The 14,358-nt window shown below is 39.8% G+C and overlaps 1 protein-coding gene across 2 annotated transcripts in view; it reads right to left on the bottom strand.

Annotated features, from left to right (window-relative positions):
- Positions 1-14,358, bottom strand: part of LOC106087471 (rap guanine nucleotide exchange factor 4) — a 528,050-nt gene that overhangs the window by 148,581 nt on the left and 365,111 nt on the right. For both annotated transcript variants that reach the window (XM_059370594.1, XM_059370595.1), the window contains one exon: positions 13,861-14,007. In XM_059370594.1, coding sequence (XP_059226577.1) covers positions 13,861-14,007 — 147 coding nt within the window. The remainder of the gene's footprint in view (positions 1-13,860; positions 14,008-14,358) is intronic.

Raw genomic sequence — 14,358 nt, 5'->3', positions numbered from 1 at the left:
ATGGTGCCAAAACCTTATATCGAGAGGCTGGTCTATATGATAGCTATATCCAAATCTTAACCGAACTGAGCAAAATTGAAGACGGATGTCGACTGGCCTAACACAACTCACTGTCCCAAATTTCAGCAAAATCGGATAATAAATGTGGCTATTATGGGCCTAAGACCCGAAATCGGACGATCGGTCTATATGGGGGCTATATCAAAATACATTCCGATATAGCCCATCTTCGAACTTGACCTGCTTATAGGCAAAAAAAAAAAATCTGTGCAAAGCTTCAGCTCAATATCTCTATTCTTAAAGACCGTAGCGTGATTTCAACAGACAGACGGACGGACATGGCAAGATCGCCATAGATTTTTACGGAGATCAAGAATATATATACTTTATAGTGTCGGAATTGGATATTTCGATGTGTTGCAAACGGAATAACAAAATGAATATACCCCCATCCTTCGGTGGTGGGTATAAAAACAGAATTAGATATTGCTCTCAATTTTCACATATAGTGAAGGTGTAGGCACCGCACGACTTTTGCATTTCTTTACTTGTTAATGTAGTTCGATTGGGATTTTAAATGGCCATGTTGTAAACCGATTTCACGATTATACTTTCTGTCTGAATTTTGTCTGAAATTTTGCGCAATGACTTTATTTATGACCTCCAATATGATAAGAGTCAGTCTAAAAGCCGATATAGCTCACATGTTAATCGATCCACCGATTATATTTTTTGAGCCTCTAGAGGGCGCATTTCTTATCCAAATCGGCTTATAATCCGACATTGCTTCCTTATAGACCCATCTGCCTACTTTTCTCCTGGAGCCTCAAGAAAGCCCAGCTCTTATCCCTTGATTTTTGGAAGCCATGAAGATTTTTTGCTAATACCTTCCATTATGCTTGACAATTGACAATAATATTCGGCCCATCCGAACTTAGCATGCTTTTCCTAGTTAAAGTTCACAAAAAAGCGAAACCCTTCTCTCATCACTCTGCTTCCAGTTAACTTATGTAATTCAATAGGCATGACAACGAAGTTACCATGTACCACATTAAAGAAACTATTGGGTTGTCCAAAAAGTAATTGCGGATTTTTTAAAAGAAAGTAAGATAAAACTTAGAATGAACTTTAATAAAATATACTTTTTTACACTTTTTTTCTAAAGCAAGCTAAAAGAAACAGCTGATAACTGAGAAGAAAGAATGCAATTACAGAGTCACAAGCTGTCAAAAAATTTGTCAACGCCGACTATATGAAAAATCCGCAATTACTTTTTGGGCAACCCAATACAACAATAACAAATTCATTTTCTAATTTGCCCAAAGGCGAAATTTATGCGTTGGTACCTTCGGTCATAACTAAAACCCCTTTCTAACACTATGGCTATGGCACTATACGTTTTTATTGCCATTTATTTTTATGAACTTCCACTACAACTAGTTTCCATCACATTTAATTGCACTTCAACACCAAATTGATAGCCCAAAAGTGTTACAAATGCTGCACGCTATAAAAACTCCCTTCAATTTCTGTGGAAAATTGTTGGACATTGTCGTATGCCACACAGTTTCATGACTGATGATGATAACGAATGTCAGTTAGAACCAACACCAGTTGAAAGCCAGTGTCCATTGGAATGTGAAACGCCTTTAAAAATGGCCATTTGTTACCATGGGTAGAGTGCGAATACAAAAAATAAAAAAAAGAAGCTCTTTGGTGTCAACATTGATGAACTAATTGGTGTGAGAGCTACTTGAACGTGACTGACGAATAGTGGCTGGGTGGAGGAAACTTGAAAGTAGATTCTTTAATAAAAATTCCATTGTGCCTAAACTAAGACTTTGATGAGCTCATGAACCTTAAATTGGGAGATCGGCCTCTATTGCAGCCATATTAAAACAAGTAAGAGCGTGATAAGATCGGCCGGGCCGAATCTTATATACCCTCCACCATGGATCGCATCTGTCGAGTTCTATGCGCGGTATCTCTTTTTAAGCAAACAAAGAATATTGAATAAGAACTGTTATGCTATTGGAGCTTTATCAAGTTATAGTCCGATTCGGGCCACAAATGAATGCTGAACATTGTAAAAGTCATTGTGTAAAATTTCAGTTCATTCGGAGAAGAATTGCGCCTTGTTGGGGCTCAAGAAGCAAAATCAGGAGATAGATTTATATGGGAGCTGAATCAAGCTATTGATCGATTCAGACCATATTAGACACGTATGTTGAGAGAAGCCGTTGTACAAAATTTTAGCCAAATCGGATGAGAATTGCGCCCTCTAGAGGCTGAAGAAGGCAAAACCCAAGATCAGTTTATATGGCAGCTATATCAAAATATGGACCAATTTGAACCATACTTTGCGCAGTTGTTCGAAGTGGTACCAAAAAAAACCAGGTGCAAAATTTCAGCCAAATCGGATGAGAATTGAGCCCTCCAGAGGTTGAAGAAGTCAAATCCCAAGATCGGTTTACATGACAGCTATATAAGGTACCATACTGATTTACGTCATACTTAGCACAGTTATTGGAAATTATAACAAAACACCTCATGCAAGATTTCAGCTAAATCGGATGAGAATTGCGCCCTCTAAAGGTTGAAGAAGTCAAAACCCAAGATTGGTTTATATGGCAGCTATATCAAAACATGGACCGATTTGAACCATACTAACCGCAGTTGTTGGAAGTGATACCATAAAACCAAGTGCAAAATTTCACCTAGTTTTTGGTATCAATTCGAACGAAAATTGCGCCCTCTAGAGGCTCAAGAAGTCAAGACCCATGATCGGTTTATATGGCAGCTATATCAAAACATGGACAGATTTGAACCATATTTAGCGCAGTTGTTTGAAGTGATACCAAAAAAAACAAGTGGCAAAATTTCAGCCAAATCGGATGATGATTGCGCCCTCTAGAGGCTCAAGAAGTCGAGATCCCAGATCGGTTTATATGACATCTATACCAGGTTATCAACCGATTTGCGCCATACTCAGCACAGTTATTGGAAGTCATACCAAAAGACCACATGCAAAATTACAGCCAAATCGGATGAGAATTGCGCGCTCTATTGACTCAAGAAGTCAAGACCCAAGATCGATTTATATGGCAGCTATATCAGGTTATGGAGCGATTTTGCCCATTTACAATCCCAACCGACCTACACCAATAAGAAGTATTTGTGCAAAATTTCAAGCGGCTAGCTCTACTCCTTCAAAAGTTTTCGTGCTTTCGACAGACGGACGGACATGGCTAGATCGACATAAAATGTCACGACGATCAACACTATATACATTTTTGGGGGTCTTAGACGCATATTTCGAGGTGTTACAAACAAAATGACGAAATTAGTATACCCCCATCCTATGGTGAATCTGCCCCCTATATCAGCTCAATTGCAAATTGCTAATTTTGCCCATGACCATTCCACTAAAGAACAGGGGCAAACTTCTCACATATGAAAGAGTGCAGTCCGATTCAAGTTTAAGCTCAATGATAAAGGGCCTACTTTTTAAAGCCGAGTCCGAAAGGCGTGCTGCAGTGAGACACCTCTTTGGAGAGAAATTTTGCATGGCATAGTACCTCACAAATGTTGCCAGCATTAGGAGAGGAAAACCACCGCTGAAAATTTTTTCTGATGGTCTCGCCAGGATTCGAACCCAGGCGTTCGGCGTCATAGGCAGACATGCAAGCTACAATTAGCGGCTACCTCTGCGCTACGGTAATTGTAGCTTGCTTACAACTGTCGGAAGGCCAGACACACGGACATCATTCTAGTATTTCGATGGATTGCAAAGGGAATGAGAAAATGAATATAACCCCAATGTCAAGAAATGAGAAGTGTGTATTTTGTATTGTCTCCATCTTCCCGACAGAATTCACATGTTGATGTGTTCTTTATTGGGAATCTGTGAATATATCTACCAAAATTTCCATGGCCGCTAAAAACGTGTGTTAGATGGAACTTTAATTCTCTGTGACTTCTTGCCATCCATATCTGTATATATAGGGTGAAATTGTGGGTGTATCTGCCATTAGTGCAGGTCTGCCATGCCTGTTGCCATTTTTCAAAAAGTCGTTTTCTTGCTCCTTCCTTAATTGCACGTATCAGTCTTCAATCCTGGTATAATGACAGATTTATCCGCTATCATTTTCACATGTTGCTTGAAAGTTAACTCGCAATCCAATTTCACTTCTAGATATTTCGTCGGTGTATCCAACTAATTTTGTGCCTTGAGGTAAGTTCAGATTAAAGTACCGTCGTACATAAGATTTCAGAGAAATGGGTTATTTCATGCGTGACTGCGCCTCAAATGGTCCATCCGCTTAGTCCATTTTTTGCATACTCTTTCCAACATTTCGGCTGGTATCTCACGAAATAATGTTCCCTTCCAATGCGTCAATTGAAGCGGTCTTGTCTGTATAGACATGAGCTTTAACATAGCCTCACAAAAAATAGTCTAAAGGCGATAAATCGCACGATTTAGGCAGTCAATTTACCGGTCCCGAACGTGGATTAAAATGTTCACCCTACTCGCCTCTCAATAAGTCCATTACTAAACGTGTGGTGTGGCATGCGGCACCGTCTTGTTGAAACCACATGTCATGCAAGTCAAGCTCTTGCATTTTGGACCAAAAAAGTTGGATATCATCTCACGGTAGTGTTCACCGTTCACAGTTACGTTACGATTCACATGAAGAAGTACGGTCCAATGATGCCACCAGTCCATAAACCGCGCCAAACTGTCACTTTTTCTGGATGCATTGATAGCTCTTGCAATGCTTCTGGCTGACCTTAAATCCCAAATCGACAATTCTGCTTTTTTATGTACCCATTGAGCAAAAAATGAGCTTCGTCGTTCTATGGAAGAAACGCGCGATGAACTTTCTTAACAGAGCCTGCATTTTGATAATAAAATTCAATAATTTGCAAGCGTTGTTCAAACGAACCACTTTGTTAAGACGAACAAATGTAAGACGGTTCAAGACTGAGTTATATACCAAACTGAAGATGTTTGACAGTGAAACAAAATACGAAACGTGCGTGAGCTCTTTAAACCAGTGTTGCCAATAATAACCAATTAAAGAAAAGTAAGTCTTTAACCTTGTCCAGCCAATACTCGTCTAAGGATAGGATCAGTGTGTAGTTCCGCACATTTTTAAAAGCCCTCACGATGTCAATGCATACCGTCAATGTGTACGTCTTGGAAGCGAAAGATTCTTCTTGTTTATACACAATTTCGTCCGACCTTCCGTAGTCCAGGCATGCTGTCTGTTTTTGTGCAGTTCGCTGGATGTCCTACTGTTTATCATCGTATCCACAGTACCTTTCATGCTTTTGAGATTTTGACTAATACTGCAATAATTTGGTCATTTGTTCACCGATCCTCCCAATTTGGCACCAAGGTTTCTCTTATGACTCTTCAGTTCACTAGTGAAGAACATAGAAATCGGATTAGATTAAGATATAGCTCCCATATATGTGTATCGCTCGATTTCACTCACAGGCACTCTACAAGCACATTTATTAACCGATTTTTTCCAAATTTTGTAGGATCTGTGTTGAATTTCAGCACAATATTTATTTTGAAAGGCATGCGTGTTTATCTGTATGCTTGGGTAGAAGTAAGGAAAGAAAAAATAAATAAAGCTTCCATCCTATGTTGGTGGGAATTGAAGTTTATCACAAAATATTACAATTATTTCTTTTTAATATGCAGCCAAAAGCAATCGATGTTTGCATTGATTACGGGCTGTATACAATAAAAACCCCAAAAAATGATTACATTACACAATACCTCATGGGTTCCTTACGTTATGGTTATTATCATGCCGCACAGTGGGAGAAAATCGAAAATTTTTTTTTTAAATATTCTTAGTGAGAACTTGTAGAGATATCTCTTTGAAGTTTGGAGTAGTTAGGGCTGAGTTGTTATCGAGATCGTGTGAAAAATTTCAAGGCCCTAGGTGGCCTTAACTGCCATTTTCTGTACAGATTAAAACAGCCTAAGGAAAGAAGTAAAAAGGCGTTAAGTTCGGCCGGGTCGAACTTTGGGTACCCACCACCTCGGGTATATATGTAAACCACCTTTCGTCCTAATCCAGGGAAAATGCACAATTTATGCCCCCATAGCAGCTATATCGACCTAGACCTTAAATCGAGACATCGGTCTATTGGCCTGTTTGTCTATCTCGAAACGAATTTTTCGCGTCACTCAAGCGATCAGATTCATCAGAGTCAAAAGAGCTAATAACTCAACAAAAATAAATACTAACAAGTAAGAGCGTGCTAAGTTCGGCCGGGCTGAATCTTATATACCCTCCACCATGGATGGCATTTGCCGAGTTCTATGCGCGATATCTCTTTTTAGGCAAACCAAGAATAGTGAATAAGAACTGTTATACTATTGGAGCTATTTTGTTATAGTCCGATTCGGACCATAAATGAATGCTGGACATTGAAGAGGTCATTGTGTAATATTTCTGTTCATTCGGATAAGAATTGCGCCTTGCAAGGGCTCAAGAAGCAAAATGGGGAGATAGGTTTATATGGGAGCTGTATCAAGCTATTGATCGATTCAGGCCATATTAGATACGTATGTTGAAGATCATGAAGAAAGGCGTTGTACAAAATGTCTGCCAAATCGGATGATGATTGCGCCCTCTAGAGGCTCAAGAAGTCGAGATCCCAGATCGGTTTATATGACAGCTATACCAGGTTATGTTCCGATTTGCGCAATACAGCACAGTTACTGGAAGTCTTACCAAAACAGCAGGTGCAAAATTTCAGTCAAATCGGACGAGAATTGCGCCCTCTAAAGGCTTAAGAAGTCAAGACCCAAGACCGGTTTATATGGCAGCTATATCAAAACATGGACCGATTTGACCCATTTACAATCCCAACCGACCTACATTAGTAAAAGTATTTGTGCAAAATGTCAAGCGGCTAGTTTTACTCCATCGAAAGTTAGCGTGCTTTCGACAGACAGACGGACAGGCGGACGATCGGACGGACGGACTTGAACCATACTTGGCATAGTTGTTAGATGTTATAACAAAATACTTAGTGCAAAAATTCATTCAAATCGGATAAGAATTGCGCTCTCTATAGGCTGGAGAAGTCAAGACCCAAGATCGGTTTATATGGCAGCTATATCAGGTTATGGACAGATTTGAACCATACTTGGCACAGTTGTTGGGTATCATAACAAAACACGTCGTGCAAAATTTCATTCCAATCGGATAAGAATTGCTCCCTGTAGAAGCTCAAGAAGTCAAGACCCAAGATCGGTTTATATGGCAGCTATATCAAAACATGGACCGATATGGCCCATTTACAATACCAACCAACCTACACTAATAAGAAGTATTTGTGCAAAATTTCAAGCGGCTAGCTTTACTCCTTCGGAAGTTAGCGTGCTTTCGACAGACAGACGGACGGACAAACGGACGGATAGACAGAAGGACGGACATGGCTAGATCGACATAAAATGTCGCGAAACAGAACAGTTACAAACAGAATGACGAAATTAGTTTACCCCCCCTTCCTATGGTGGAGGGTATAAAAATGAAAATCGAACCACAAATATCTTCGCCAATTGCAAAATAAGAAGCCAATCTTGGCCTAAATTTCAATAAATAAACTTTAAACCAATGGAGATATTGTATACCTCAATCGGACTTTTTGTAGTGATTTTGGAGCACTATCCAACAAAAAATTAAAAAAAAAAACGAACTAAAAAGAAGATTTGGCAGCACGAACAATTTTTCGAAATGCCGAGGTACCTAATTTAAGGGGTCTGCCAAGAGACACTCGGGCCTTGAAATTTTGCACAAGTTCTCGATAACACCTCAGCTCTAACTATTCCAAACTTCAAAGAGATATCTCTACCCGTTCTCACACGGCATATTGTTTACGATTGTTTTTTTATTGTCTCCCACTGTGCATCGCAGAGATATACATATGCTTAATGCACACTCACACACACACTCTGGATAATAACCTTCATTTCTAGACCTATAATTATTTCATTATCAGCATTTAAACCAAAGCCAGTAGCATTGTTCGTCGCTCATCAGAGCGATATAAAGCCGATAATTGTTTGGAGAATTAATTGTCGTTGACTATGAGAAAGAGGAACACATTTTATGCCTTGGCAAAGCATGTTGAGTCATATAAAGAATATTTTTGTAGCCCCCAACCACGCTTTTTCCATCTTCTCACACTCCTTACGATGTTTAACACTCAGCAACAGTCGTCCCATTGTTATGTGCAACAAATGACAGCAGTAGCATGAATGTCCTGGAGCAACAGTAAAAATGCTATCATTTATTAACAGCATTGGTGGCAGCAATAAAATAGCACAGTAAGCAAGCAGCATTAGCATCAGCAGCAGCAGCAGCACCAACAACAGCAGTACGTACCTACTGTGTGTGACAACAGTGGCATAGCTGTCTAATTAACTTTTTTGTGCGACAATGTTGCAAAACGAGTATCGACTTGTTGTACTTGTTGTTGCCGCTGCTACCATAATCCACTTACTAAGTATCTTATCTAATAAAACAGCTCCATTTGGCATTCCCATTCTTCTTGGCACTCAAATTCACACTCGCACACCCGATCTCGCATAAAACCACAACAAAATGACACATACTGTAATTCTTCTTCGAGCATTTCGTATGTCCTCATTAACCAAGGACTCACTTTTCCTTCTCGGTCTGTATAACTGCTTATGCTGCTCTTAATGCGGTGACTTGATGGTCCTGCTGTTGTTGTTTGTCCCATTGTGACACTGAAGTTAAGTGCGGGCATTAAGAGCAGAGACTCGGCGGGTGAAACTCAATGAGGAGGATAAAATTGTGGCGAGAGTCTCAAAATTAAGCGCATTGTGTGTGGGAGGTAAGTGCGCTAATATTTTTGGGATGATAAGGCTTTTGCAAAGGATTGGCTGAGGGTCTTAATAAGGGACTTAAGAGGTGAGGCAAATGAGGCTTTGGCAAAAGTCACATCCTAACCAAGTAAGTAATAAGTGAAGAAGGCTTTAAATATGACTAAACGGATTAATGGATTTGTAGAGGTTTTCCAAGAAAATGAAGGAAAGCGCAAAGAGGCAAAATGTTTTTTTTTTTTTTTTTTAATAATTCTTTGTTAGATAGTTGATGTAAGTATGATCCAACCCCAAATGAACCACCTACATGTATTTTGACGAACTGTTTTGGGGCATATAAACAACGTCCTTTAAGAACAAGGCAACCTTTTATTTCTAAGACTAAATGATAAATTGCATTCAATTCGCATTCAAAGGATTTAATTGCTCTTTATATCCTCACACAGGAGTTGTAAAACATAGGATAATATATCTGTCTATGATGTTGATAGCATGGATTCGAGTCCCGACTAGAACATTGGAAACAAGTTTAATGCTCCCTAGATTTATGAAGCCTTAAGCTATGTTCGCAATGGTGTCTTCAAAGAGGTGGCCCCTTATCATTGATTGATTGAAAAGTCTTCTCGCAAGGAATATATTGGGTTGCGCAAAAAGTAATTGCGGATTTTTCATATAGTCGGCGTTAACAAATTTTTTCAACGGCTTGTGACTCTGTAATTACATTCTTTCTTCTGTCAGTTATCAGCTGTTACTTTTAGCTTGCTTTAGAAAAAAAGTGTAAAGTTCATTCTAAGTTTCATTAAAAATGCATTTACTTTCTTTTAAAAAATCCGCAATTACTTTTTGGGCACCCCAATACTAATCTAGTCATTCCGTCAATAACACCTCGAAATATTAATCTGCGACCCCATTAAGATATTTTTGATTGTTTAACATTCGAAGTAGATCTAGCCATAGTCTGTAGAAATAATGACAGCGGTGGAATGCGTGGAGTTAGCCGCTCATACTTATGTCGGTTGTTGGGGATTGCAAATGGGCTAAATCGGTTCAGATTCGAATAAAGATTCCATATAAAGTGTCCTTCGACTTGATTGCTTGAGCCTGTAGAAGACGCAATTATTATCCGATTTGGCTGAAATTTTGCATGAACAGTTCCATCGCGACTTCCAACAACTGTAAAAAGAGCTCCCATATGGTAAAGCTTTCATATCAACTATCACTCGATTTGAAATCTTGATCTCCTAGAAGTCACACCTGTTGTCCTATTTGGCTAAACTTCGGTTTGAAATTTTTCACTTAGTGTTTTTATAAACATGGTCAATGTCTGCCAAATCGTTCGTCAACCTGATATAGCTCCTGAACAGCATTCTACGGCCTCAGGAAACTTCAAGCCTTATTTGTTAGAAAGTTGGTACGTAAAGTGCTTTCAACCAAGTCAATTTTGTGGACATTTTTAACAGAATCTGTGGTGGTGGTTTCTAAGGTTCGACCCTACCAAACGCGTTATTCAGATCTTTAGCCAATCGTTTGCCACTATGTTGAGGATTTCGTCGAATTCATCCCTTCACTCTCCGAACTATTTCTGGTGTTGTTGCAATTGGTTTTGGACTACCACCACGACATTTGGCAACGCTACGAGTACCAATATAATTACATATACCGATACGCAAACATTTGTTCCCTTTGAGGTGTTTGAGTTCACCAACTATGGTTAGGTTAGATTTAAGTGGCAGTCCGCCATCAGACTCGTTCAGACGTTTTCGTCCATTATGACACTACGGAAATATGAGAAGGAAGATGCCTTTTAGCTCAATAGGTTCAATATTATCAATGTGGTTTTTATACCCACCACCGTAGGATAGAGGGTATATTCATTCAGTCATTCCGTTTGCAACACATCGAAATATCAATTTCCGACCCTACAAAGAATATATATTTCGGATTGTCGTTAAATTCTACGACGATTTAACGATGTCCGAGTGTCTGTCCGTCCGTCTGTTGTAATCACCCTACAGGCTTCAAAAATTAAGATATTGGGCTGAAATTTGGCACAGATACGTCTTTTAGATGCACGCTGATTATGTTCTTGAACGGGCCAAATCGGACCATATTTGTATAATGATGCTATGTAGACCGATAATAGGTCTAACGTCAATAAATGCAAACAGGTAAACATTCTACACCATCATCATTGATTGGTTCTGCGGTATCCTCTTCGTTGCCAACGTCGGGTAAAATTTTCTTTCCATATCCTCAGCATGCTATCTGTGTCAGTTATCAGATTTCCTTCTTTGTCTCTGCAGAAGGATGTGCCTACCCCAAAGCCATCGGTTTGTTGTTGAATTCTTTGGTAAAATTTCCGGACTTCATTCTGACTCCTATACATCTCAATTCGCTCACACTCAATGGCTGGAGCTCGCTCAAAGTCGAATTCCGGGAAGATTGCCCAAAAACAGGCGTTGTATTAGAGAACATTAATGCCGAGCATTGGATTCCGCACAAGTGGGCAATCGCTCAAAAACAGGCTCGTGACGATTAGTACGACGAAATGTTGAAAAATACGATCGCGACGAATACGACATAGTATGCTGAGGTTCCAATCCTCGGTTATGCATTCTTCTAGCCAGATTGCGCAGATAAGCTGATGCATACGCCTTATCAGAGTGTCGCATCCGGTCTTAAATAGTTCAGCGGGTAACCCGTCGGCTCCTGCTGCCTTGTTGTTCTTCAGTTGGGTCACTGCTACTTGGACCTCATTCTGACTAGGAGGTAAACATTCTATACCATTATCAGGGATTGGTTCTGCGGTATCCTCTTTGCTGCCAACGTCGGACACTGGCAGTTGGGTAAAATGTTCTTTCCATATCCTCAGCATGCTATCTGTGTCAGTTATCAGATTTCCATCTTTGCCTCTGCAGGAGGATGTGCCTGCACCAAAGTCATCGGTTTGGTGTTTAATTCTTTGGTAAAATTTCCGTACTTAATTCTGAATCCAGTTTATCTCAATTCGCTTACACTCACGTTTTTCCAATTCCCTTTTATACCCACCACCGAAATATCCATTTCCGACCCTAGAAAGTATATATATTCTTGATCAGCGTAAAAATCTAAGACGATCTAGACATGTCTGTCCGTCTGTCTGTTGAAATTTTGCACAGATTCCCTTTTTTTGTCCATAAGCAGGTTAAGTTCGAAGATGGGCTATATCGGACTATATCTTGATATAGCTCCCCTATAGACCGATCCTCCGATTTAGGATTTTAGGCCCACAAAAGCGACATTTATTATCCGATGTTGCTGAAATTTGGGACAGTGAGTTGTGTTAGGCCCTTCGACATCCTTCGTCAATTTGGCTTAGATCGGTCCAGATTTGGATATAGCTGCCATATAGACCGATCCTCCGATTTTCGGTCTTAGGCCCATTAAATCCACATTTATTATCCGATTTTGCTGAAATTTGGGACAGTGAGTTGTGTTAGGCCCTTCGACATCCTTCGTCAATTTGGCCCAGATCGGTCCAGATTTGGATATAGCTGCTATATAGACCGATCCTCCGATTTATGGTCTTAGGTCCATAAAAGCCACATTTATTATCCGATATTGCTGCAATTTGGGACAGTGAGTTGTGTTAGGCTCCTCGACATTTTTCTGCAACTTGGCCCAAATCGGTCCAGATTTGAATATAGCTGCCATGTGGACCGATATCTTGATTCAATATCTGGGCCCCATAAAATGCGCATTTATAATCCGATTTCATTGAAATTTGACACAGTGATTTATGTTAGGCTTTTCGACATCCGTGTCGTACATGGTTTAGATCGGTTTATTTTAAGATGTAGCTCCAGTATTTATTAACTGGATTTTGATGAAAGGTGGTTTACATATATACCCGAGGTGGAGGGTATCCAAAGTTCGGCCCGGCCGAACTTAACGCCTTTTTACATGTTCTTTCTGCGAAATAGACGTTCTCCTCTCTCCTTCAGATGAAGGAGCGTTGTTACTGATTTCATCTGGAGCATTGTTACTGATTTCAGGGTTGCTCTATATGCCGAATTCTTGGCTTCAGTAGAATCTCGACTCTCTTGGTCGTACCATGGGTTTCTTGGAGGAGGCTACCCGGTACCCAAGTACGGATTTCGCGGCATTTTCCATAGGGTGGACAATAGTTTGTCACTGCACCATTATATCATCGGGAAGAAGGAATGCATTCATCAAGCGGTTGGGTCAGTCAAGTGGAGTATACCGTTGCCATCTGTTGTCTTTGCAGCTTTTCAATGTCCAGCTTCCGTGCAGTGTCAGATCGCACTTTCCTCGCCATATTCACACGGGCACGAACCTTTGTTGCAGCAAGGTAGTGATCCAAATTTATATTCGCTCCACGGATCGATTGTACATCTAACACGCTGGATGAATGCCTTCCACCTATCACAACGTGATCAATTTGTTTCCTTTGGTTTTGATCGGGTGACAGCCATGTGGCTTTGTAACTATTTTTATGTTGAAATCTGGTGCTACTACAAATTGTTCCTTCACCCATCTTAAATCTCTGACGAAACCACTTCATATCGAGATAAAGCGTCCATTAAATGATATTACCTGAATTCTACTTAGAAGGTAGTTGTTGGGTATCATATGGTCAGTGCCACACGACTTTTGTCTCTCCTTACCGCTTTTTTCAACAACGAAATTAAACCAACCAAACATCACCTAATGTATACAAACTCTGTCTGTGCTTTCTACAAATGTCAACTCTGACAATGGTAGTATATTCCCTCAAGCACTTTTCATTATCCTAAGCATTGTCATGTGCAAAAATGGTGTACAATTTTTTTGGGAGTAATACAGAAACAAATAAAGTCAAAGTGTGGCCAGGCACAATGTATTTTTATTAGAATTTACACCATTGAAAATGCAAAGGTCAGGGAATACAATTACATTGGACCACAACTATGGTTCAACTTCTCCGTCTTACTTACCTCCCAAATCAAACGAAAATCCTGTTGTTCAACTCGTAGTAGCTCGCAGGTAGTTTTAGTTACCACAGTACTGTCACGTGGCAAATCGTGCAGGATGGATTCTCCAAATGTAGCTCCAACGCCCAAATTGCACAATGTCACTGGCGACTGCAAGATAGAGAGAGAGGAAAAAGGTGAAAAAGCAATCAGAACATAAGGCAAACATTGTAGAAATATTGCAACAACACAAACATAGAAACTCCTTTTTTTTGTATACACCCAGGTAGAATTCAACTACGAGTATTTATTCGTTTTCCAAGGATACACAACAACAACAACGTCAAGTACTTTAATGTAGGTAAGTGAAAAAGCTAAAAAAATATATACACAAACTCACAGCTGTACCCTTAGAGAATTTAAATTCTGGTAAATTGGAAATATCCTCATCCTTCATTTCGAGTATGGGTTTTTCATTTAAGTCTGAACGTTAAGAACATTTTAAAGATATTTATCATCGTT

This window comes from Stomoxys calcitrans, chromosome 5 (genome assembly GCF_963082655.1).
Source record: "Stomoxys calcitrans chromosome 5, idStoCalc2.1, whole genome shotgun sequence".
Classification (NCBI taxonomy): Eukaryota; Metazoa; Arthropoda; class Insecta; order Diptera; family Muscidae; genus Stomoxys; species Stomoxys calcitrans.
This window is presented reverse-complemented; position numbering and strand designations above follow the sequence as displayed.